This window comes from Heterodontus francisci, chromosome 6, assembly GCF_036365525.1.
Source record: "Heterodontus francisci isolate sHetFra1 chromosome 6, sHetFra1.hap1, whole genome shotgun sequence".
NCBI classification, from domain to species: domain Eukaryota; kingdom Metazoa; phylum Chordata; class Chondrichthyes; order Heterodontiformes; family Heterodontidae; genus Heterodontus; species Heterodontus francisci.
The window spans coordinates 79615451-79642810 of NC_090376.1; the positions used below are offsets into that span (position 1 = coordinate 79615451).

Below are 27360 nucleotides of genomic sequence, written 5' to 3' on the forward strand. Positions count from 1 at the left end.
TCATTTCCTCACTCCAACAGTTAAAAATCAATGTTCAGGACAAAATTGATGTGCCTCATTCTTGGCAGATGGGGGCCTAGCATGACAATGGTGTTTGATTAATTGAATGTGTTGATGAAATAACAGAAGGTTGATGAAGGGAATGTGGTGGATGTTGAAGATATGAATTTTAATAAAGCATTTGCCAAAGTACCACATAAAAGGCTGGTTAACAAAACTGAGGCTCATGCAATACATGGGTCAATGTGAGCTTGGATAATAAAAAATTGGCTTAAGGACAGAAAACAGCGAGCTGCAGTTAATGGCTGCTTTTCAGACTGAAGGATGGTAGACAGTGGTGTTCCCCATGGGTCAGTGCTGGTGTATATACACACACTCGAATATTGGCATACTGAGCAAAGTTTCAAAATTTGTCAATGATACCAAACTTGGAGGTGCAGCAAACAGCGATGATGGTACCAATCAACTGCAACAGGGCATAGATAGGCTAGTAGAATGGGTAGACAAGTGACAGATGGAATTGAATACAAAGAATTGTGAGGTGATGCATTTTGGCTGAAGGGATAGGGAAAGGCAGTATAGACTTAATAGAACCATTGAACCGCAGAAATATTTCGGCACAGGAGGCCATTCAGCCAGTCATGTCCGTGCCGGCTGAAAAAATTAGCTGCCCAATCTAATCCCACCTTCCAGCACCTGGTACAGAGCCTTGCAGGTTGCAGCACCTCAGGTGCATGCCCAGGTACCTTTCAAAAGAAAGGAGGAGGGTTTCTGCCTCCACCACCGTCCCTGTCAGTGAATTGCAGACACCCACCACCCTCTGGGTGAAAACGTTTTTCCTCATGTCACCTCTAATCCTTCTACCAATCACCTTAAATCTTTGCCCCCTGGGTAACTGACCTCTCTGCTAGATGAAACAGGTCTTCCTGTCTACTCTATCTAGGCCCCTTATAATTTTGTACACCTCAATTAAGTCACCCCACTTCTTCCTCTGTTCTAAGGAAAACAACCCTAGCCTATCCAATCTTTCCTCATAGCTGCAATTTTCAAGCCCTGGCACCATTCTTGCAAATCTCCTCTGTACTCTCTCCAGAGCAATTATGTCCTTTCTGTAATGTGATGACCACAACTGAACGCAATACTCCAACGATGGCCTAACCAGCGTTCTGTACAGTTCCAGCATTACATCCCTGCTTTTGAATTCTGTACCGTGGCCAATAAAGGAAAGCATTCCATCTGTCTTCTTCACCACTCTATCTACCTGTCCTGCCACCTTCAGGGACCTGTGGACATACACTCCAAGGTTTCTCACTTCTTCTACCCCTCTCAATATCCTCCCATTTATTGTGAATTCCCTCGCTTTATTTGCCCTCCCCAAATGCATTACCTCACACTTACCTGGATTGAATTCAATTTGCCACTTACCCGCCCACTCAACCAAACCATTGATATCTTTCTGAAGTCTATGGCTTTCCTCTTCACTATCAACTACACGGCCAATTTTTGTCATCAGAAAATTTCCCAATCATGCCTCCCACATTTAAGTCCAAATCATTAATATATACCACAAACAGCAAGGGATCCAGCACGGAGACCTGTGGAACGCCACCGGAAACAGCTTTCTATTCACAAAAACATCCATCGACTACTACCCTTTGTTTCCTGGCCCTGAGCCAATTCTAGATCCAACCTGCCACATTCCCCTGTATCCCATGGGCTTTCATTTTACTGACCAGTCTACCATGTGGGACTTTGTCAAATGCCTTACTAAAGTCCATGTAGACCACATCCATTGCACTACCCTCATCAATCCTTCTTGTTACTTCCTCAAAAAACTCAATTAAGTTATTAAGATATGACCTTCCCTTAACAAAACTAGGTTGACGAACCCTGATTAATCTGTGTCTTTCCAAGTGGTAGTTTATCCTGTCCCTCAGAATTGATTTGAACAATTTAGCCACCACCGAGGTCAGACTGACCAGCCTATAATTATTTAGCCTACCCCTCACACCCTTCTTAAACAATGGCTCAACATTTGCAGACCTCCAATTGTCTGGTACCTCTGCTGTATCTGGTGGCACAGTTCTAAAGATTGCACAGAGACAGGGGAACTGGGGGTTCATGTGCACAGATCTTTGAATGTGACAGGGCATATTGAGAGAGTAATTAGCAAAGCATATGGGATCTTGGGCTTCATAAACAGAGGTCGAGTACAAAAGCAGGGAAGTTATGCTCTGGTTAGGTCACAACTAGAGTACTGCATTCAGTTCTCAACACCACACTTTAAGAAGGATGTGAGGGTCCTTGAGAGGGTGCAGAGGAGATTTACCAGAATGGTTCCTGGGATGAGGGATTTTAGCTACAAGGTTAGGTTGGAGAAGCTGGGATTGTTCTCCTTGGAGCGAAAGGAGATTTGATAGAGGTGTACAAGATTATGAAAGGTTTAGATAAGGTAAACGAAAGAAAAGCTGCTCCTATTAGCAGATCGTGCAAGTACTAGGGGACACAGATTTAAGCTTTGGGCAAAAGATGCAAGGAGTCGTGAAAATTTTTTATGCAGCAACAGGTAGCGGCCGGAAGCCGCTGCCAATGATGTGGTGGAAGAGGCAATGATCAACAATTTTAAAAAGGAAATTGGATGGGCACTTGAGGGAAATAAACTTGCAGGGCTACAGGGATGAGCAGGGGAAATGGGACTGACTGGATTACTCTACAGAGAGCCAGCATGGCCTTCTGTGTCCTAATGACTCCAATTGTGTGGAACAGGCTGGATGGACCAGCAGGTATTTTTCTGTCCATCATTTATTATATTCTTTGGATTCCATTCTTTGCAGAGGGGAGTAGCGAACTTCTGAAAGACTGAATTAATATACACATGTTCAAGAAACAGTATCGAGTTCAGATAAGAAAAGGATGTTATTGTTACATCCTTAGCTTATGCTATCATACAAGTGGATAATGGGCCAGAAGAGGCAACTCTCATGAAAGCAAGATGCTCAGACTGCTTAAGGGAGCAATTTAACACCACTGAACCTGAGAAGGCACACCCAAATTCATAAAAGCATACATGAAAAACTTTTTCTTTCACAAAATAGAAATAACCCGAAAATAAATAATGATCACTGAAGTCGTACTGATTTACCCATTTCAGCAACAATCACAAACTTTGAGTTTAAAGTGGGTTGAGTGCAGTCTCGAAACAGAAGCCAAATCCCATCCTAAGTCTCAATTTGAATAATAATCAATTTCTCCAGCCCAATAAAACTGCTCTACACAAACATCAGTAGCGCAGTCTCAATCAATGGGTGGGAATCGGAAAGTTTCCCGATCCAATCTGGAGTCAGACAGGGCTGTCCTCTCTCCCCGGTCTTGTTTGTTTGCTGTATTGAACCCTTTGCTGAGTCTATTAGGAAGGATGCGAGCATAAGAGGGGTGACAATCCCAGGCAGCGGAGGCACTCAGGTTAAAACCTCCCTGTACATGGATGACATCGCCGTCTTCTGTTCGGATCCGCTGTCTGTGCGCAGACTGATGAACATCTGCGACCAGTTCGAACTGGCCTCGGGAGCCAAAGTTAACCACGGCAACAGCGAGGCCATGTTCTTTGGGAACTGGGCTGACCGATCTTTTGTCCCCTTCACAGTCAGGTCAGACTACTTGAAGGTGCTGGGGATATGGTTTGTAAGAGCCAGGGCGTGCACCAAAACCTGGGAGGAGCGAGTAGCCAAGGTACAACAAAAGTTGAGCATGTGGGGGCAGCGATCTTTCTCCATTGTGGGTAAGAACCTGGTCATCAGGTGCGAGACACTCACGTTGTTGCTGTACGTGGCGCAGGTCTGGCTCATACCCCACTCCTGTGCTGTGGCGGCCACCGGAGCCATTTTCCGCTTCATCTGGGGATCTAAAATGGACCGGGTCTGGAGGGACGCGATGTTCAAACCTCTGGATAAGGGCACTCATCCTGATGACCACCTTCGTGTGTGGCTGCATCAAGCTGTGTGTAGACCTCCAGTACGCAAACTCCAAGTGTCACTACGTGCTGAGGTTCTATCTGTCCCCGGTGTTGCGAAGGATGGGCCTGGTCACATTGCCGCGGAATGCTCCATGCAGTTGGACCGTGCCATACCACCTATCCTTCGTGGAGCAGTTTCTGGGGGAAAACACTTTGACCACCGATCCATCAGGCAGTGGTCTGCACGGAATGTCCTCAAGGCCCTACGGGAAAAGGAGACAGGGGATCCTGTCGGATGGTTCCCCGAGCAGACCGCCAAAGTCATTTGGCGGAATGCCTCATCACCAGAACTTTCAAACAAGCACCAAGATGTAGCTTGGCTGGTGGTGAGAAGGGCCCTCCCCGTCAGATCCTTCATGCACGCCTGAAGTCTCGCCCCCTCCACGCAATGCCCCCGCGGTGGCTGTGGTGGGGAAGAGACGGTTGCCCACCTCCTCCTGGAATGTGTCTTTGCAAAGCAGGTGTGGAAAGAGATGCAGTGGTTTTTGTCGAGGTTCATCCCAAGCAGCTCGGTAACACAGGAGTCTGTGCTCTACGGGCTGTTCCCAGGGACGCACACAGAGATAAACATCAACTGCTGCTGGAGGACTATCAATTCGGTGAAAGACGCCCTTTGGTCTGCCCAAAACCTGCTGGTCTTCCAGCGCAAAGAGTTGTCTACGACCGAATGTTGCAGACCGGCACATTCCAAGGTCCAGGACTACATGCTGAGGGACGCACTAAAGCTTGGGGCAGCTGCAGCAAAGGCTCAATGGGGAAAGACCACAGTGTAAGGTCCCCCCACCAAGCTGAACGGAGGGGCTGGATTCATGGGAAACCCCTCCAACTGTATCGGGAAAATTTCTGTCTCCTGTATAATGTAAAAATGTATCTGGCAGGACAAATGTGAAATGGAAGGGTTATGAGGCAACTCATAATTGTATAGCAAGAAACTGATCACCTTTGCACTGTTTGTATTTTTTGACTTGATGCTGTTTTAAACTGTTTGGGAATGTATTTTTTTTTTACAGATTTTTATGAATAAAGTATATTTTGGAAATAAAATAAAGGTTATTGTAATACAACTATTTAACAAACCTAGATAACCAACATGAGGAAATTGCTCACCTCACAGTGATTGTATTTTCAAGTAATTCATTGTTTAAGTGTTTTGGGACATCCTGACAGCTACGATAAGGCACTTAAAAATTTGCAAGCTTTTTGCTTTCTAAACATAGGCTTACTTCAAAGAGCAAGTCACAGACTCATAGGCTAGCAGCCCAATGCCTGTCAAATAGCTTTCCTCAAATGGCTAAGCTTAACTTAATTAGTTCTCAACTGTATCATGAATCTCCATACACAAGTAAAAGATATTTCTCTTTTTCCAACTTAAATGTTCTCCTTCCTTACTTTGGGTCCCTGTACATCATAACCAAGATAGGCAGTTAGGCTGCTCAGAAAGAACAGATCATATGCCACTCAAGTTCCAGGAAAATTTCAGTGCAACTTAGTATTTCGTCATTTAATTTGCACACCCTTCATGTGGTGATATACCTAATCTCAGAGAATCATTCATGATGGTATGGCAAACAACATGAAGATGAAACTTACTAAAAGCTGAAAACTCACATCCCATTTACAATACCAACTGCAAAATTACCTCAACCATTTCATTCCATCCTCCACAGGCAACAGTCATACTCTGGTACCCTATTCCTCCACACATTTGGCTGCCCAGAGAAATTCGTCACCATCCTCCGCCTGCTGCACGACAACATGCATGCTGTAATCTTTGCCAGCAGATCTGCCACTGACCCAATCAGAGTGCAAACTGGGGTCAAGCAAGGCTGTGTCATTGCACCAACGTTCTTTTCCATCTTCCTCGCCTCAACACTCCACCTCATCTCCATGAAGCTCCCTGCCGGAGTAGATCTACTCTACAGGACGAATGGCAAACTATTTAACTTATGTGGCCTCCAGTCCGGAACAAAGGCCACTCCAACCTCTGTCATTGAGCTGCAGTACGCGGACAATACTTGCACATGCGCACACTCAGAGGCCGAGCTTCAAACCCTCGCCGATGCATTTATGGAGGCATATGAAAGGGCCTTAAGCTTGTCATGCTATGCACCCACCTGCCAAAAATGAGACATCAATTTAGTCATAAACATTGATTGTTAACTGTTGTCGGAGCGAGGAAATGACTTGTTAAACAGATTAGTCATGGCTGGAAAAAAAACATTTACATACCAACAGACATTGAAGGTGAGGAAGCGCATTCCAGGGCCTGCTAAGGAGGATACAATCCACAAAGGCCAGGACCAGTTAGACCAGCTGGGCACATGACTACCTGGCTTTTCCAGGGTTTTCTTTTGAACTGGCCACAGATAGTTTGAATGCAGAGTGTCTGTTTTCTCCTGGACTGAGAAGATCTCTCCTGTCTGCTCCCATCTCTTTCTCACAAGCCTCTCAATCCACTGAAGACACATGAACCCCAAGAGAGAAAAGTCTCCTACAGCAAACAATGTACCCCAACGAAAAACAAGATTTACCTACAAACAAGGACTCTACAGTGAGCTCGAAGAACTGTAACAAAAACTCTTCAGATATTGCCTCAGACTTTTCCACCTTATTTTTCTTCAGCTCTTTTCTGTCTCTATTTGCACGTGTGTATAGTGTTTGCACGCTAGCATGGACACGTCGCATATCCATAGGTGTTAACCGAATTAGAGTTTAAGTTTAAGAAATTTCAACTTTTCTTCTTTAAACGTAGGAAAGCCCGTTTGTGTTGGTTTCTTTGCCTTACAATGGGAAAGCAGTGAACAAGGATTCACCAAGGGGGAGCTAAAAACACTGTATTTAAAAATAAATCCTGTTACAATAAGACCAGGTGAAGGCTGAGAGGGCCCCCTAGACACCTGGTCGTAACAAGCTAAAAATCCGGAAGACAAAGGTCCTCTAGCAGCCTGCTCCCACAGCGCAACACTGCGCCCTGACTATCAAGATCCATGTAGAACCACTGGACAATGTTGATCACTTCCCGTACCTTGGGAGCCTCCTCTCAGCAAGGGCGGACATCAATGAAACTCAGCATCGCCTCCAGCGTGCCAGTGCTGCCTTCAGTCGTCTGAGGAAAACAGCGTTTGACGACAAAGACCTCAAACCTAGCACCAGGCTCATGGTCTACAGGGCCACAATGTTACCTGCCCTACTGTACGCATCGGACACATGGACACTGTACAGCAGACATCTCAAAGCCCTGGAGAGATATCACCAGCGGTGATTCTGCAAGATCCTGCAAATTCAGTGGAAGGATAGGCGCTCCAATATCAGTGTCCTTTCTCAGGTCAACATCCCCAGCATCGAGACACTTTTCATGGTTAGTCAGTTACGTTGGGCAGACCACATCGTCCGCATGCCTGACAAGACTCCAAAAACAAGCTTTCTACTCAGAGTTCCATCACGGCAAGAGGCTACCAGGAGGGCAGAGGAAACACTACAAGGATGTCCTTAAAGCCTCCCTGAAAAAATGTGACATCTCTACCGATTCGTGGGAATCTCTTGCTGGATACCACCCAAAATTGAGAAGCATCCACGATGGTGCCAGCCAGTTCGAACAATGTCGACTTGCCCAGGCAGCGACCAAGTGTAAACAGTGGAAGGAGCATTCAGAATTTCGAGCAACCCATTCACTCACCTCACCAAACACCACCTACCCCACCTGTGGCAGAGTGTGCGGATCCAGAATTGGACTATTCAGTCACCTAATGATCCACAACTCTGGAGTGGAAGAAAGTCATCCTCGTTCCCGAAGGACTGTCCAAGAGGCATTCAAATGGCTACTCACATGCGAAGCTTGACGGTGAGTACAAGCAGCATATTTTATCACAAGGCATATAGGAGAGCTTGATTCTGTGTTTACCCCAACAGCCACACACACTTCCACCAAGAGCTGATTGATATCAATCAGGAACAGAAATGTTGCCTTCGTTCTTTGTAAATTCATGAATCAAAGCTGCAATATTACTCTGCCATCTTTCATAGAATAGATACATTTCTTAAACTCCAGAGCCCATCAGCAGAAGACAGAAAAAAGTACATAATTATTGATATGCATGAATTCAAAGGCAAATTATTTGGACTGGACATGGCATTGTCCAATACATACTGAAAGCAGCAGTCTGTTTTTTTTTTAAAAACCTTTATATTTATACAGCACCTTTAACTTAGAAAAAATTCCCAAGGCGCTTCCCAGGGCATTATAAAACAGAATTTGACACAGCCACATAGCGATATTAAGATGACCAAAAGCTTAGTCAAAGAGGTAGGTTTTAAGGAGCATCTTAAAAGGAGGAAGAAGGGTCGAGGCACAGAAAGATTTAAAAGGAGCGAATTCCAGAGCTTGGGGTCTTAGCAGCTGAAGGCACGGCCACTAATGACGGAGCGATTAAAATCGGGAAGGCTCAAGAAGCCAGAATTGAAGAAGCGCATATATCTGGAAAAGTTAGTGATAGGGAGAGGCGAGGCCATGGAGGGATTTGAAAACAAGGATGAGAGATTTAAAATCAAGGCATTGCTTGAACAGGAGCCAATATAGGTCAGCAAGCACAGGCGTGATGGATGAACGGGACTTGGTTCAAGTTAGGACACAGTTAGCAAAGTTTTGGATGATCAAGTTTAGGGAGTGTGGAGGATGGAAGACCTGCCAGGACTGCATTGAAATAGTTAAGTCTAGAGGTAATAAAAGCACGGATGGAGATTTCAGCAGCAGATGGGCTGAGGCAGTACAGAGTTGGGTGAGTTGCAAAGGTGGAGACAGGCAGTCTTAGTGGTGACATGTAATCAGAACAGCTTCCAAGCAGTGAAAAATTAATTTTAAAAATTTTAAATATCACAGGATAAGGCCCATAATTGTCTTTATCCTCAAGCATTTAAAGAAAATTTAAAAATCATTTGAAGTTGAAATGAGATACATCCATCCTTTGGAACACTGGAATGGGAGGGTAAAGAGGACACGCCGGGATAAAGAGGCCAAGCTCAAATGTTTACTTCAGCGTCCATTTCAGCAAGCTAAAGATCACAGTTCTGATCAAGAAGCTGGCCATTGAGAGCTCAAATTTCTCATTTTTAAAAAAAGTGACATTTTTGTCAGGGTATAGAGACAGGGGGAAATGAATATTTGAAGATGTAGCCACTCTACAACCTTATCCTGGAGTATTCCTTTAAGGTGGTATTTGCATTCAGTTTCGAGTGCAACTTCAAGCTGCAAGGCACTCTTGGCAGAGAGACTGCTATCAATTCTACTCTTTGCACCTGCGCTATACACAGGAAGACAAAACATGAAATGGTGCATTGAGGCTGCGTACATAATCCAATCTTGGATTTGGATCAGCTCTACTCCCATCAACCAAAAAAGCCTGCTCTGTTAATGTGAAAAGAATGAGCTCCACAGTGTAAAACAAAATAGCTGTCAGTGTTAACCAGATGAATAACTGGCACATTTCCTCCCATCAAAATGCTACCACATCATTTTCTTCACTGGCACACTTTCCAGGAAAGACACCATTGTTTAAGTTCACAAGACCATTTTTAGATAAGTCAAACAATGTCAATCTGTACTGTTACTGGCACTCACATCAGCAGCTGGGGCTTTCATATCAATTCGTTGATTGTTGATGCAGCATTACACACACACACACACACACACACACACAGACACAGACTTTGCCTATTAAAAGTGAAATATAGTCACAATATGTGACTAAAGGTTAATTTCATTTAATAGTGGATCAGCTAACCTTAAAGAAAAAAATACTGTTAATAATAACAGAATCTTTTATTTGGCCATAAAATGTGAGCATGCTTATCAAAAGTCTTATTAAATGAAGTACAGGTCAAACTGGTTCAACAAGCTATCTTACATGAAGCAAATTATGAACACAGCATTTAAAATATTCAATAAAAACTACAGTACAATAATTTTAAGAACTAAAATCACATTTTTTCTAGTTGGACATACACTTATACATAACTTTCTAATGACACATTATCCTGTGTATGCAAATACATAGATTCGACAAAGCTTTCTGGTCCCAGATTCAAACTGAAGCAGGAATGGGAAAAAGTAGTGCCTTTTTTTCCTTCCAATTACCATTATTTAACTGACCATCTGAGGGATCAGCAACATAACCAGCCTTTCTATTTGGTCTCTCTGACACACGCACAAAGACACACAAGATTAGTCAGTAAATTTCAGTTCCAGTCAAGCCTACAAATTTCCTAGCATGATCTGAGTTAACATGAAGCTGGAAATCCAATATTGAAATACAACATAAAATATTACTTTGTTCAGGTTAAATATGCATTCACAGCATTTTTCAGTTATACTTTTCAATCATTAGAAAGGCTCAACTACATTACACAGGGGCAAGGAAATGGAAATTAAAACGAATAACCCTGATGTAGAAGTATGATGGACCTACCACCCTGAAAAATGTTATAATTATAGACTGATCACAAATACAGCTTACACATGCAAAGGGCAGGTGTAGTTCATTTGTATTCTCTTAGCCAATAGTATTTAAATTAACAACCTTCACCTATCCCCTCTTACCCTTTCTAATCAAAAATCCTGATTGATTTAAAGATTTCAATCTTACAGGTTTTGTACATTTAAATAGCATTGTAACAAGTTGCAGGTGTATCCTTGTGTTCTATAAAAAAAGTTAGCTTTTCTACAACAGTCATCAATAGATCGTCACCCATGCATTGGGCCACTGTGTTCTAAACATTCACATTCCAACTTTATTACACAGAATTCCAGGATTCTTATCATTTTGTGCACTGTGTTCTGCTATTGCATTCATTTATAATCACATCCATTAATTTATGGCAACTGGACGAGTCACATTCTATTTGTAATTAGATAAGATTTCTTACCAGTGCTAACTAAGACAGACAGACACAAACAGCTTTTCATGACCGCTGGACATCCCAAAGTGCTTTACAGACAACTATTACATAGTTTACAAGTTATATTTATATTGTGCCTTTAACACAACAAAACATCCAAGGTGCTTCACAGGAGCATTTATAAAACAAAATATGGCACCAAGTCACTTAAGGAGATATTAGGTTAGATGATCAAAGTTTAGTCAAAGAAATAGGTTTTAAAGGAGTGGCTTAAAAGGAGGAAAGCGAAGTAGAGAGATGCAGGGAGGGAATTCCAGAGCTCAGCGCCTAGGCAACTGAACGCACAGCCACCAATGGTAGAGCGATTAAAATTGAGGATGCTCAAGAGGCCGGAATTAGAGGAGTGCAGAAATCTAGGAGGGTTGTGGGCTGGAAGAGATTAGAGAGATAGGGAGGGCACAGCCATGGAGGGATTTGAAATCAAGGATGAGAACTTAAAAATCAAGATGTTGCTTGTTTGGGAGCCAATATAGGTCGGCAAGTACAGGGGTGATAGGTGAACGAGACTTGGAGTGAGTTAAAGACATGGGCAGGAGAGTTTTGGTTTTCCTTAAGTCGGGGGTGGGGGGGGAGAAAGAGAGAGGAAAAAAAAGATCACAACATCATTGCTCACATCCTACTTGAATGGAACATGCTGATTTCAGCTCTACAATTGAACAATTAGCAACAATACAAAAGCAATATGGAATTACTTACTAACCTCTTTTCAAGAAAGAAAATAGAAGATACCGAACTAACAGAAACCAACTAAGTTGTCCCAATGGAGATCTGAATCTTCTGTTACTGTTTTAGATGAAGTTTGAAATCAGGTCAGTAATTATGTCACTTCAGTTACTTTATTTTCGTCATACCAGAACTGTAGAAAAAGTAAATTTTTCATCTGGTAGACACCACTAAGACAAGACCATTTGGAGAGGGCAGAAAGAAAAAGTCAAAAAGCACTAAAGAATCAGCCATTTACAGCATAGGAGGCCATTTGGCCCATCAAGTCCATGCTGGCTCTCCACGGAGCTATGCAGTCAGTCCCACTCCCCGTGTCGACGCCCGTATCCCTGCAAGTCTATTTCCCTCAGACAGCCATCCAACTTCCTGTTGAAGTCATTGAAGGCATTAAGCTGTGCTAGACACTCAGTACACAAACACCAAGTGTCACTACGTGCTGAGATTCTGTCTGTCCAGAGTGTTGCAAAGGATGTGTCTGGCCATGTTGCCACAGAACACTCCATTCAGTTAGACCATGTTGTACCACCTGTTCCTTGTGGAAAAGATTGTGTAGAAAAACAGCTTTGACTACATAAGGCAGAATTTTCAACACATGGACCCTGCCGAATTGGTGGTATTATTAGTGAGTTGGGAACCTGTTGAAATCTCCAGTAGGCTTTGCCATGGTTCTTTAACTGAGCTACGACATTAGCATCCCGTTTCCAGGTTCCCCGACCAGTGAGGGTGGGCGGAATCACGTACTGGATCTGCTAAAGGAAGGATTTCTAATTAAAAAAGGGGTCAGAAAGGCTCAACCGTACATGTATTGTTGAGGCTGCAGCAGCCAAAGGAATAGACAGGCGACCTGGGAACGCTGCTCCCTGGTTGTCTCACTCTTAGCTAGAGGTCCCGCTGCAGGATCTGAGGGACTGCAGTGAGGCGATGCTGTCAAACACAGGAGGAAGAGGACAGCCTCTCCAACCAAGCCGGTGTGAATGGAGGCACAGTGGCGCAGTGGTTAGCACCGCAGCCTCACAGCTCCAGGGACCTGGGTTCGATTCTGGATACTGCCTGTGCGGAGTTTGCAAGTTCTCCCTGTGACCGCGTGGGTTTTCACCGGGTGCTCCGGTTTCCTCCCACAGCCAAAGACTTGCAGGTGATAGGTAAATTGGCCGTTGTAAATTGCCCCTAGTGTAGGTAGGTGGTAGGAATATGGGATTACTGTAGGGTTAGTATAAATGGGTAGTTGTTGGTCGGCACAGACTCGGTGGGCCAAAGGGCCTGTTTCAGTGCTGTATCTCTAAATAAAAATAAATAAATAAGTGGCTGAGGAAGTTAGCAGCAGGGGCAGCCCCTCCAATCCAAAGGCAGTGCACCAAGAGGATCCAGGACTTGAGGAGGGCAGTTAAGTGAGTGGCATAACACTTGAGATGCCAAGCCCTACACTGACTTTCCCAGCATTCTCCGGCACATCACTCCTCAGGACAACACGTCTTATACTCCACTCATTCCTCTCTACAGGCACCTCACACCCCCATCTGAACAGCCAACACTCATTCACCCCCTCGTCCTCACAGTCACCATCCACAAATGTTGCCCTACCCTCCCTACCCACACAAGCCATTTCTAACACTCATTAATCTCTTTCTCTCCTTGCAGAACTTTAGGGAAAGGTAGAGACCCAGGGAGCCGGGGCGGGAGGGTCCCCAATAGATGTCCCTCCAAATGACAGGCACCTTGACTGTCACTGACGATGCCTACTCTCCTGGCCAACTGGGAAGGAGGTCTCGTTCCAGGTAGCTACAGATGTCATCAACGTGACACGAAAGCCTCTACTTCCTCAAGCACTGGTCATCAGACATGTCCAGAGAGCCGATCCTCTGCCTGTAGCTCCTGTGTTCAGGCTTACGCCTCCTTCAAGCTGGAACTGTGTCAATCCCCTCCGCCCTATGATGCGGCATGTAGCTGATAAGAAGGCAGCTGCTGCTCCTCTTGTTCCTCATCAGAGGTGCAAGGTGGAGCTGCATAAACTAGCTCCTATGCCATGGTGAAGGCTGGGAGCAGGAAGTGCAGCTGAAAGTGAGTGAAGTGTAAGACAGGTGAAGTAAATTCCAAGTTGGCAATTACTTGTCAAGCAGCAAAAGCACTCTGAGAAGAAATGGTGAGAACGCCAGCCTCTCACGTGGCCATGGCTGCAGGTCTTCAGGTTTACTGATCAAAAGCTTCCCATCCTGTAAGTTTCACTGAAGAAGCACTCTCTGCGTACTCACCTGGTTGACCCTGGCGAGCTGCTGACAGCTCAGGAAATAATGTTCTGGCTGTTAAAGCCAGAATGCTTAGTTAAAGCTGTACTTAATTACTTATTAGAATATTTAAGTGGTTTACCCAACAGCTCCAAGGGGGTTCCCCACCCGCTTTCACATGGGCAGGTTTGAAGGTGAAAATGGGATGATGTTGGGACCCTGACCCCTTTTAGAAGATTTAGCTGCCTGCACCCCACCAAACCTACCTCCTCTTGCCTGTAAAAACTCCCCACACAGTACCAAATTTTGAAAACAACAACTTCATTTCTCTTCTATCCACAGTTGTCACCTTCATATAACATGCTCTAACCAGAAAGACCAGTTACTACTTAACTCCTGCAGCAACAATTGTGTTCAGTCAACACAATATGTGCTCAACATATCTATTTTCAACAGATTTTCCTCCCTGAAGGTTGGATTACACCACCACTACGAGACTAGGCCATCAAATAACTGCCAAACCAAATTATGCAGCTAGCAATTTTCAACAGCGAATGGCTGAAACATAACTTGCACACAGCATCACTGCTAACTGATGAAAATAAAACAGTGCCAATGCACTGCAGGTCCATTAGCACCTGGAGAGAGAAGACAGGTATCATTTTCTTCTGGGATGGCACAGATTTTTTGTTTAAAATAAAATATAAACAGCCTTGTTTTCTGAAAACATAAAGTGGCATTTTTGTATATCATTAACCAGCCATAGGTAGTTATTACTAGCCTGAGCTCAGCCCAATTAGGACCAAACAGATTATTACAAGTTCAAACACTCCAGCCTTAAAATAATCTGGGTGCTCTCAGTTTGTTTGTAAATCGATTTCAAAATCAACATTCATTAGAATAGCTTTGCTTTCTAACTTTGTGTCACCTGGTTGCACAGATCTGATGTACCCAAGGTGTTCCAACCAGCGATGGTTAGATCAATTACTGGTCATGAAACAGGTCATGAAACATCTCATGAACATTTGCGCAAGATGATTTTGTAACAGGAATTAATATTTAAATTGGAAGTGATTCAAGTTGCTTTCAAAATACTGGTAAATCTGTTGCACAAAAAGATGTAAAAACCATCGGTGGAACAATCTTGCAACCACCACTGCTGAACAGTGAGAAGCTGACGCTATTCAAACATAGAATATACTAAGTAGAATTTTTCCTAAGGTTATCACAATAAGATTCCAGAGCATCTTTAACGTGTAGACTAAATAACAGCTCTTTATTTCCAGACTCTGGTACTTGAGCTCCTAAAATCATATATAATGACAGAAATGTTTTAATTTGTCCTCCCTAATTACTAGCCCCAATTATTACAGTATGTGTGTGTTCTAAAAATAACAAGTGGCCTCAGAATTCCAAAGATGGCACCAGTAGGTGACATTTCCAATGCAACGTGAAGTGACAAATTAAACAAAGGAGTACCCCAGCATATGATACAGTTCAAAAGCTGCCCTAAATAAATCAATGCTGTTATCAACAAAGTAAGCAATTGTGGCAAAGGAAATTTCAGTAGGAGGGAGTAATTTGAATAAGTATACGCAGACGTAATTCAGCTGAATCGTGAAAAGAAGTAAAAAGCCAAAACATTCCTTGAAAAACGTGAGATTGCGCAAGGACAACAACTTGCATTTATAGAGCACTTTTAATATAAGGAAACATCCTAAAGTGATTTGCAGAAGTGTAAGCAGACAAAACCTGACACCTAACCAAAGGAGGAGATATTAGAACAGGTGACTGAAAGCTTGGTCAAAGGTTGTAGGTTTTCGAGGAGCATGTGGTGGCAGAATAATTGCGAGACGAAAGAAGACATGCTCAAGATGTAGGCTTTTCTAAGGAAGGGAGACACGTAGCAATGGAGAGGGATTTGGAGAGAACAGTCCAGAGCGTGGGACCAAAACAGCTGAAAATTGGACTAGTTTGCAGAAAACAGAGGGGCCAAGGACATGGATAATTCCATACACTAGTGGACTGGGCACCAACAGGAAGTCATGACGACAGTGCATAATGAGGAAGCAGAATTTATGACAGGGTAGATGTGGGAAAGATGAAACTTATGGACAAACTGTGGTTTGCAGAACCTGGGAGGCTTGAAAAGAAAGTGTTGGGGTACTTTAGCAGTTGGGGTGTGGTGGGTACAAGTGTAAATGGGTAGTATATGAGGAGGACACAAAACGGAATCAGAAGCTCTTCTCAGATCAAAGAGGAAACAAAGGTTACAAACTGAGATTTAGCCTCAGGGAGCAGCAAGGGGGCAAGGAAATCAGCAGCTCCCAAATCTCATGTCCCCTGTGACTCAGCAGAATCATAGGAAATAGGAGCAGGAGTAGGCCATTTAGCCCATCGAGCCTGCTCCACCATTCAAACAGATCATGGCTGATCATCTACCTCTACGCCATTTTTCCCCACTATACACATATCCCTTGATGTCATTAGTATCCAGAAATCCACTGATTTCTGTCTTGAACATGCTCAATGATTGAGCTTCCACAGCCCTCTGGGCTACAGAATTCCACAGATTCACCACCCTCTGAGTAAAGAAATTTCTCCTAATCTCAATGCATCTTTCTCTGTCCAATTTCTACATAAACAATAGCGAGATCTAGGAATCATAAAAAACTCTTACTCTGTACACCAGCTACTGGAATGTATCTCACATACCGAGCGAATACTCCTCTCTCTCTCTAAATGGTGAACTGAATAATCACTCATAACTGAACTGAGACAAAGGCTTTGGAGTAGTAAATAGTTTCATTTACAGAAGACAGATAAACAAAGAGTACACAGCAAGATATACATTTTCCTTCTCTCCTCGACATACAAGACAAAGACTTCTTGCTTTCTTTCTGATCATAACCTTTAAAACAGAAAGCCACTGGGCTGTAAACTTCCACGAGCTTAACTCTTCCTGGCTAAGGCTTTTAAAGCACAAATAGCCACTATTTGCAAGACTCCCACACACTCTTTGACCCAGGACTGTTTGTGGTCTGTGAATATGTTCAGTAACAGGAAATTTCTGCATCGTAAATGAAGTTGTCAATCACAGAGGCTCCAGCCAATCAAGAGCCCCACTCTCTTCGCAAACATATCAAAACAGCTGTTAAAATTACTCCCCCCAGGTAGAGGCTTGCCCCTGAAATAAAACACTTTAAGCAGCACTTGTCTCAAAGTACACCTGAGCAACTATAAGCCACTTTAACAAGAGCATCAAATATTTGGGATTGTAATTAACAGCCTGAGTTCTGGTGGGCTAGCAGAGACATAAGGACTGAATGGCCTGATTCCATGCAATGAATAATATGGCTCCAAGATGTGAGACTTTCGGCAACATGCTTCTAGTGGTACAAAATGTAGAAGTTTTTTTTAAAAAAGACAGGCCAAAAAAACATATTGTCAGAGCTTAATAGGATGGCTTTGGTCTTGCCAATGTTAAGTTGGAAAAAAATTCTCTCATTTGCAACTGGATAGCAGACAGTGCTCGTGGAGTACAGGATAGTGACAGACAGGTAAAGCTAAATGCTGTTGTCATCTACATGGAGCTTTATTGACACTGCTAAGGGACATCCTGTAAACCAGGAAAAGGGGGTCAAAGTTAGAACAAGGTGACTGAAGGAGTAGGAAGAGAATCATGTGTGCTATCAAATTAGCAAGATGCAAAAAGGAACATATAAACCAGAGGAAAACGATCATTTCCTAAAATACATCTCAAATCATAGATTCAGTTGAGCACTAAGCCGAGTCAGAGGAGAATAGACAAGAGAGGCTTGGGAGAGAGAGCAAGAGTGAAACAAAGAAACTTTTTGAATCATCTTAATTCCTATTTATTGTCTGGGCCCAAGCCTCGATCATCCTTTTCTCTTTTGCTCTCTCTTCCCAAAAACACAAATTTGTTATCTCTTAAACATGTTTATAATATAGTATAGGCTTCAATGACCTTCTCTGGTAAGTTACTTGTATTCTACAACACTTATTCTCCTGATTTCCCTCTTAGTCCTAACCTGCCATAAAATTTTATTCCCTTATCAAAGTGAGCAATCTGAATCAACTTTGTAATACAGTAATCTATTTGCCTCTTTTACTGCAATCTGCACAGCCCTTAGTGCACTACCAGTTGGCTCAACACAGCAGTACTGAGAGAATGGACAAAAGTTGACTAAACATTCAGTGAGCGAAGGGTTGAAGCACAACAAACCATCTTAGAAAATGATGGAAGGGGCAGAGAGATAGCAATATAATTACCTGAATTAATCAAGTGCTGTGGGCTGTTGATGGGGGTGGGAGGGGGAAAGAGGAGAAAATGATAGATATTCTGAGTTGGTGATAGGATAAAAACCATTTTTGTTGCTCATGTTGGGAGTAGCAATTTACAACAGTCAAATGCAGTACACAATGACAACAAAAGGTTTACTACTAATCCCTAAAGACTTTCTCCACAAATGCTAATTAAAATCAAAAATACTATTTTAGTGGCTAGTGGAGAAATGCAGGTTTAAAAATAATCTTGATTGTATTATTTTGCTGGGGCATGTCCTCAAAGACACACCACCTTATCGAGATAAATGTCTCGAAGTGCTGCACACAAGTCACTTTATGAAGTAGAGTTAATATTATGAAAGCAAACACAGCATGATGGCACTAAGAGAAAATGAGATGAATGCCTAACCAGTCAAGTCTGCTTGGGGTCGATTGAGGAATAAATGCTGGCCGACCATACTCCCTGATCTTAACTAGTACAATGGGACCCAACAGGCAGATGGGGCATCAGTTTAATGCCTCATCTAAAAAATGACACCTCTGATAATACCAGTGCAGTACTGAGGGAGTGCTGTGTCAGTCTAGATTGTGTACTGAAGTAGTGGAGTGAGATTTGAACTCTCAACCTCCAGACTCAGATGAACGCACCACGAAACGAATCCAAATGACATGACTTCCATTTCAAAACATAATTAAAAACAAAATGGCATGTTACACATTAGTTTTATCAACATAATCGCCTCAACAATAATCAGATTTAAAGAATTACTGATGGATATATACACACACACACACACACACTGGATTAACTGGACTATTTAGAAAAGTCAAAAATTTGATTCAGATATTGCATTTCAACAGGCATGGAACAAGTTTAAAAGCTACTTGATATTTTAAATGACATTTTCATTGTAGCCGCATGGAGCCTTTTGAGATATTCAAGTTAAGTCATGGTCAAAAAGCACCTCACTACCACCTTTACTTGGTAGTGGGTCAGTGGCGTTTTTCTTTCTCAACCTACGAAAAGGAAATCAGTATGGTCAAAATCACTACTGACATCATGAATTGGGGCAAAAAGCACATTAAACAATGGACAGAGAGGCTGTTTAATCACTATTTGTAATTTGTGTTATTATATAAACTCACAACTATATTGAAATTCATTACCTCCTTAACTGTAGTGGAGATAAATGTTTATCGCATACTGGATGCATCACGAATTCCAGGACTGTGAACTGGTACTTGAAATGGGAGGTTGAACACTTACAGTAACTGAAACCAATCTTTCAGTGATTTCATGAATAGCCTATGTAAATGTAATACAGTACTATACTACTTTTGGAAAAGGCTTCCAGTTATTGAATTGATTTTAAAAATCAAATTTCAGCATTTTTTTTTTAAATTGGATAAAATTACTCATAGATTTCCTTTAAACTAAACCTTCTTGCTATAAGTATTGATGACAGAGCAGCTGCAGTTTAAAGGGTCCTTCCACAATCAATAAGTGTACTGCTACCATAGATAAATACAATTTCCAATGATAAAAACACATAGTGCTTATATGGCACATTGCCAAAACTTCAATTTTCTCAACCTTGTTGGGTTGTGGTGGGTGGGGGGAAAACAGAGAACACCAGACCTAGAGGCACACACAGAAAGGAACAAGAGAAGGAAGGGTTACAAAGTGAGCCATTCGCATCAAAAGAAACACAAGTACCGGCGTGCACTGCTAATTAAGCAGCATGTGGCACCACAAGTAACATTAAATACTTGTTTTGGACAGGAGATTAAGTAACTTTTAGACTTCAACAAAATGTCTAATATATTAGAACAAGGAGTCAGCCTTTTATGATGATCAAGTTAGACTTGGTAATAATATATACTGGCAATATTTCCTGGTAATTACAAGTTTATCAGATCAATTGTTAGTGATATCAATCATTAATATTTCACTAGACATAAATACACATGAACAAGATGATACTAACTGCTGTCAGCAAAAGTCATCCTCCAAATCCACCCAAGATTTTTTTTTAAATAAAAAAAGTGTGAATCCAAGATTATTCAGTTATCTCACCTCAAGGATGAGACCACAGTTATCAACTGCTTGAAATTTGGCTCTCACAGATGACATCTAAACCTCTCAATGAGGGCATCAAATTTGAAATTACCCTAAAGTAGTACAACATCCTGCAACACTTCCCACAAATGTTTACACTAATCAAGCATTGCACTGTTTACTACTTAAGATTTTCCATAAAAATTCACAGAGGATGTGAAAACTTTAGTTTCAAAGTGGATCTAAAGCTACAGGAAATCAGTTGCCCTAATTATTTTCCACAATAACTGCTTTTGTATCATGGCAAGACCTGCATTAAGTCACTGGTTCCTGATGTGCAGGTCTCACATGGCCAACTGCAACTCAAAAATAATATTGCCAAGATTCAATAACAGGACATTTCTACCAAGTGTTACCAACTATAGACTACATTCAATTTCTGCAAGCTTACCTTCACGTTGCAGCTGGTTACTGAATCCCGCATGCCAAGAGCTGGCACCTCAACCATTAATAACCAAATCGGGTGAAAAGGGACATCGGATCAGACATATCATGAACCAAGAATAATTTCACTTACTCACACATGACTATATGTAAAAATGTTGTTGATTCAAAGAATCAGTAAAATCTGACAGTTTATGCCACATAGAAATTTAGATTCCTACTGTGCACACGGGCAGTTAGGACAGAGTGTTGTCTTCAGGTGAAGCAGGGTTAGAATAATTCAATCAGAGCATGCAGACATTATTCAGTCTTTGTTTTAAAGTCATACCTTCAGTCCTTATTTTTTGACTTCATATTGTAGTTAAGTAGAAAAATTTGGCAAGCCGAGAAGTAGAATGGGTTTAAGCATAGAAGGTTCTCTGCAGTACAGTTTGAGGAGCTTAGAGTCACAATACCAAGGCATGAGGTTAATTGAAGAGAGCTACACAAAACTCGGGGTTCAAAAACTGCCTCAAAGTTTAATATTAAACGATATGCAAGGTTGTTTTTGATCCTAAGAGCCAGTAAATTATGTCAGATTTTGTATCCAACAGTCATCCATGATCAATAAACACGCTCCATTACAAATGAATACACCATGCAAACTGCAATGTTGTCACATCTTCAGTCAACTGAACTCTCAAAAAAATGCTTCATACAGATTTGTACATTTTGTACATTTACATATGTAGATTTTTACATTTAAAACAGATACTCCATATGTGCACAAATGGCATCCAGCTATACCTCTACTCCATATCTCTCAAACACCCCTCCAACAACTGCTTCCATGTTGTCAGACTTCCAATAAGCTAAAATGTCCTCCAGTTAAACATTGGAAAAGCTGAAGCCATCATCTTCAGCTACTACCACAAACTCTATCCTTGCCACTGACTGCACCCCACCCTGCTCAGCCAGTCAGGTTGTAACACACTTTTCACAACCCGAGTGTCCTATTTCACCCTAAACTGAGATTTTAACCTCATTTTTCCTCTGCACCACAAAGGTTGCCTACTTCTACCTCTGTCGCATCACCGATTTCCAATCCTGCCTCAATCCATTTGCTGCTTAAACCCTCATTCATGCCTTCAACTCCAGACTCTACTATTCCAATGCTTTCTTGGCCAGACTCCCATCCTTCATCTATAAACTTCAGGCCATCCAAAACTTTGCTGACCTAGGTTAGCTCCTTTCCCCATTCCCAAATTTAAAATGCTCATCCTTGTGCCCAAATTTCAGCATGGCCGAGCTCCTTCCTGTCTCCATAACCTTCCTCAGTCCTACTACAAACCTCCGAGAACTGCATGTTCTTCCACCTCTGGTCTCTTGTGCATCATGACAACCCTTCACTCCAACACTAGTGGCTGTGTCTTCAAATGTTAACCCCCAAGCTCTGGAATCCCTGAACCTCTCCACCTCCCTCAATTCTTTTAAAGATCCTCATAAAAACCCACCTAATTTTGCCACCCTTCCTAATATCTCCTCCTTTAAGAACATAAGAAATGGGAGCAGCAGTAGGCTATACAGCCGCTTGTGGCTGCTTCGTCAATCAACAAGATTATGGCTGATTTTCTATCTCAACTCCACTTTCTTGCCTTCTTTTTGGCCCGATACTAATTTTTGTCCGATTATCCTTCTCTGAAGCACTTGCATCATTTTTCTGTGTTAAAAGCACTATATAAATTGATAGAGATTAGGCATTTGTTTTGTTGAAAATGTAAAAGTATTTTTGTCCTCTTCTGCCTATAGATAATGCACTTTAGTCACTTAAAGAATGTGGTTATATAATTGATACCATCTCAGATGCAGAGCTGGTAGATTCAAGTTATCCTGTCAGCTGTAGTTCAACGTGGGACGCTTTAAATTTCACAACTATAAGTTCTGTGCTTGCTTGTTTGGATGCATGTGTAGAGTCTCCTTTTCGAAGTAGCCAACTTTTATTGGCAGAGTTACTTTGCTCATAACATTGAAAAAAATTCATGTTCGGTTTGTGAAGTTCCCAAGTCAGGTAGATTTGTAGTGATTTTTCCCAGATAATTTTCTCCCACTTACGATGAAGATTTTGACCCTCTACTATGGGTACAGTTGGGGCTCATCTCATGAATAAGCCTCAACAGTAAAGTCAGCAGCTTATTTGATCTTGGGAGGTATTGCACCCAAGCCAACCTGACCCTTAACCAGTGCCCACCACAGTACATTTCCAGTAGATGTAGGTAGATAGTAATCAGGATGAAGAACGATTGCTGATTTTCCCCTCCATAACAAGATCATTGAGGCCACTTGAAACACCACCCTAATGCTGTCCTGGCAGTGATCATCCAACTTAGCAAGGACTGAATCTGGAGCCTCCCTGTTTTATTTATTTCATCCATCAGGAAAGTACTCTGGAAATTTGTGCTTTAAAATGCTCACCAGCTGGAATTCTAGTACACCTAGGCTGAAGCCCCAGTGTTGTGAGCTACCTACTAAAGATGGCCTCTCTCATCCCAGCTTCAGTGATTTTGGGAATCAGATCATGGCTTGATTGAATGTGAAATTAACAATGTGCATTGCAAACCATTTTGCATCAGCAAGTAGTAGTTGCAAAATGGAAACTGGAGAGAAAATAAATCAGATGAGTAGATTTAAAACCGAGCTAGTTACTTTTGTTGATTACTAATGGAAAATGTTTCATACTCCAAATTACATATGAATGTAGAATTTCAGGGTAACTAACTGTAGATCATGTTGTTAAACCACAGTGAAGTTAGTCTTTTTGCTTGTACCATACACCATTCTCCCAGTAAAAGAATGCACCTATTTAAGACTATCAACACTACTCAAATCAGCTGCTAGGTTAATAAACACCACTTGAGAAAACTATTCTTCCAATTTCCCATATTTTGCAGAGAAAAAAATGCCAGGCTTCCATTGTACAGCTCCTCCAGACAAGCCAATGTCCCAAAATCTGTTGTAGCTGATACTGTGGGCACAAACCAGCAGTTTACCAGCACAGGATTTTAATATTGTAGCCGTAGTTAAAAATTAACAACTTTTTTACAAAAAGGTAGTAAAAACCATTAGCTGTGATTTTCTCCCAGTGTGTATATTTTGCTTGTTTCCATTTTTTTTTTTTAAAAAAAGCTTGGCCCACTACAGCACAGCATGTATGCACCAATCTGACTGCACTAAAGTTTAAAACCCATTTCAAATCACTAGACAGCAGAAAATATCTAAAAGGAAGGACAGATATAAAAAGCCTGGTGGCAGTATAGTTATGAATCACATTTATCCAAAAGGGCCCGTCACTAGAAGCCAGCAGACAGTTTTCAAAATTTTAATGTTGCTTCGTTCTCAGTTTTACTGCAGCAGCTCTGGTTGAGTGCCCAGACTAAGCTTATAATAGTTTTCATAATACTTCATATGAACAGTAATAGAAGCATCTTAGATCAGGTCAACATATTTTATCAAGAATTTTTTTAAATAAGTGTTCCTGCTGGTCATCAGAATTAGCACTAAATGATGTTGAAAGTGGTGAAGTAAAATATTAGTACTGCACTGGATTCAGGCTACATGTAAATCTCAGCAGATTACTGTACTTTTTGGAAACTGATTCCAGGCAATACTATGCAATGAGGCAAATTTTCAGAAACGGGAGGAGATTTCCAATCTGGGACACTTATGTAAGGTTCTTCAGTCTGTGAAAAACTAACAAGTTCCCAGATAATTAATGACTTTTAGGATACAGTATCTAGTGAGTCCATACAGTCCTACACCTCCTTTCGTAACTAAAAAGAATTTGCCCTGTTGTCTCAGTCAATAGAAGATTGAAACATATGCCTACTTAGTTAAAACATTCACTCCAGACTAATAAATAAGAAATGCTGATTCACTACAACGTGTTTATGAGGTGGGTTGTAATTTCTGTCTTCAATAGTAGCTTTCAGACGTGTAACCACAGCTACCACATCACAGCAGACCACAAAAATGTATGGAAGTCCTGAGACTGGTCCCCCGCCCCCGCAAACTCCCTACCAAAGATGACTGCAAATGCATTGCATTAAAAATTATGGAATAACTATAACAAAAAAATAAAGCGTATACATCAATGCAGAGGGTCTACTGAACAAAATCAAGGCCAAGGGCGTTATCTGGGGCCTGGTACCTCATGACTTTCACCCTGACAACACCGCCCAGACACGAACTCCAAACCCAACCCGCTGGGGTTAAAATCAAACTCAGTCAGGAGAATAACAACGGCCGGGGAGGAACGGGCTTTCATTTTGCACACTCTCACTGTGAAAGGAAGTGCTTACAATCCAGGTGCTTCTTCTTGGGGCCCATAATCTCGTGTGTGGTGGCTTTACAGACGGTTTTGGAGACGGCGGAGCCGGTGACACTGTGTTGAGCCGCAGCGATACGATCCGTGATACTCTGTCCCGACATCTTCCCTCCTCACCAGCAGCAGATTCATACACAGAGGGGTTTAAATCCCTCTCACTGAGCACCCCGGCCAGGGAGACCAAGAAAAACAACACCAAAAACAAAAGTAAACTGAGAAGCCAGGAAGAAAGGAAAGCGAGCAGAACTGGCTGCACCAGGCTTTTCTGGTATGTATGTAAGGCGGTGACTTGGGCAGCTCTCGCCACCCAGGATTCAAATCCTCTTTCTTCCTCTGCCGAAAAGGAGCAGGAGTTGCAGGAAAATGGCGGGTTTGGACCAGGCTCCTGCCCACTGGATCGTTATCATGTGATCATCCACCAACCTCGTACCAATTCGAGCCCATCAGCCAGCCCCTGACTCTCCCCCTGCAGCCCAGCCCAGCCCAGCCTGACACTGCTGCTCCCAGCAAAGGACGCCCCTCCCTCCCTTGTCTGTCTCTGCCAAATGTTGAAGAGGTTCTTTTTGTTTGCTAAGTCTTCCCACTGATACATCTGGATTTATACACATCTGTCTACACGTGTACAGTTTTTGCCCACGACAAGCTGAATCCAGAATACAGATCGCACCCTGTAGATGATTGTCTTAAAGAACCGTGCCGCTTTTCGAAATCAAGATTATTAACCAGTTGAATTTGATTTTTATATCAAAAGTAATCATTGCGATAACTTTTTAAACAGTAATTTTCAAGAAGATTTTCAAATAATATATTGTCCTTTATTCATGGAATTAATTGATTATTGCCAGTTACCTGAAATTAAGCTCAATAGATGAATAAGCACTCACTGGAGGCTTAAAGAACCAAATTGTTGTTTCGATTGAAAAAATACTATGCCCTCAAAAATGAAATAGAAAGAGACACGCAAATGAAATAATCAAGTTGCTGTTGCGAAAGAAGTCTACCATATACCCACTCAGATTTTTGAAATTGCCTAAAAGGATCAGTGAAGCAGCTCTTGAAACACCCACAATATTTACAATACTCAATCTAGAGTCGGAGTCCTCAACCTTTTTGCTTCTGAGGCCCGCTCCTGTGTTATAGTTCCACGGACCTCCTGTATATTTTCTGTTTAAAATTAGTTATACAATGAAACATATATGTTATTATTTTTGTTTTACTTACACCTTGACTGCCATCCTCCAATCTTTTCCATTTCTTGGGCTGGGATTCTGCCTTTTCTCCACACTCCAACTGACCAGAGACATCTCACATAATTATCCTTCTAATTTGCAAGTTCTTGGTATCTTAAGCAAGCATTTTAAAATACACTGTATAGATATAGTATTGGACGCAATTCCCAAAGGCACATCTGAGAGTAACTCAGTTTGGGGGTGGGAGAAGAGTGAAATCACATTCGCATCTGAAAAAACAAAGATCAGTATTTTAAAATTAAGGACAGGAGCATGAAGCAATGCTCACCACTTACCTGGATAGATACAGCCACAATAACACTCAAGAAACACAATATCATCCACAACAGTAAAGTTCACTTACATAGCACTAGACTTAATATCCACCCCTCCATCACTACTGTTCTGGCTGCAGAATGTACTAGAGTCATTTACAAGACAGAAGGAGGCTATTTACCCATCAAGTCCATGTCTGCTCTTCGTGGAGCAATCCAATTAGTCCCACTCCTCCGCTCAATCCTTATAGTCCTGTAAGTTTATTTCCTTCAAGTGCCTATCCAATTTCCTTTTGAAATCACTGATTGAATTTGCTTCCATCACCCTTGTGGGCAGCAAATTCCAGGTTATTATCACTTGCTGCATAAAAAAGTTCTTCCTCCTGCATCTCTTGCCCAAAACCTTAACTCTGTGTCTCCTAGTCCTTATACCATCAGTTAATGGGAACAGTTTTTCCTTTCCTAAGTTAGCTAAGCCTGTCATAATCTTGTACACCTCTATCAAATCTCCTCAATCTCCTTTACTCTAAGGAGAACAACCCCAGCTTTTCCAACCTAACCTTGTAACTAAAATCCCCCATCCCCGGAACCATTCTGGTAAATCTCCTCTGCACCCTCTCAAGGACCCTCACATCCTTCCTAAAGTGTGGTGTTACAGTCATTTGGTGAGGTTTGGGTAGTTCCACTGTTCAACTCCCACCTGACCACAGCAAGTGTTTTATTAATAGGGTTTAACCCTTTGTGTTTTATTTGTCAAATAAACAGACAGAAACAGGT

At 42.0% G+C, this 27360-nt stretch overlaps 1 protein-coding gene across 11 annotated transcripts in view; it reads right to left on the minus strand.

Moving 5' to 3' along the window:
* picalma (phosphatidylinositol binding clathrin assembly protein a) overlaps positions 1 to 25552 on the minus strand; it is a 143183-nt gene extending 117631 nt beyond the window's left edge. For 4 of the 11 annotated variants that reach the window (XM_068033954.1, XM_068033952.1, XM_068033951.1 and 1 more), the window contains exon 1: positions 25054 to 25549. In XM_068033954.1, coding sequence (XP_067890055.1) covers positions 25054 to 25183 — 130 coding nt within the window. In that variant the 5' untranslated portion in view covers positions 25184 to 25549. Of the gene's footprint in view, positions 1 to 25053 lie in introns of all 11 variants that reach the window. The other 7 variants (XM_068033961.1, XM_068033959.1, XM_068033958.1 and 4 more) reach the window with 4 other exon arrangements.
* Between the last annotated feature and the right edge of the window lie 1808 nt (positions 25553 to 27360).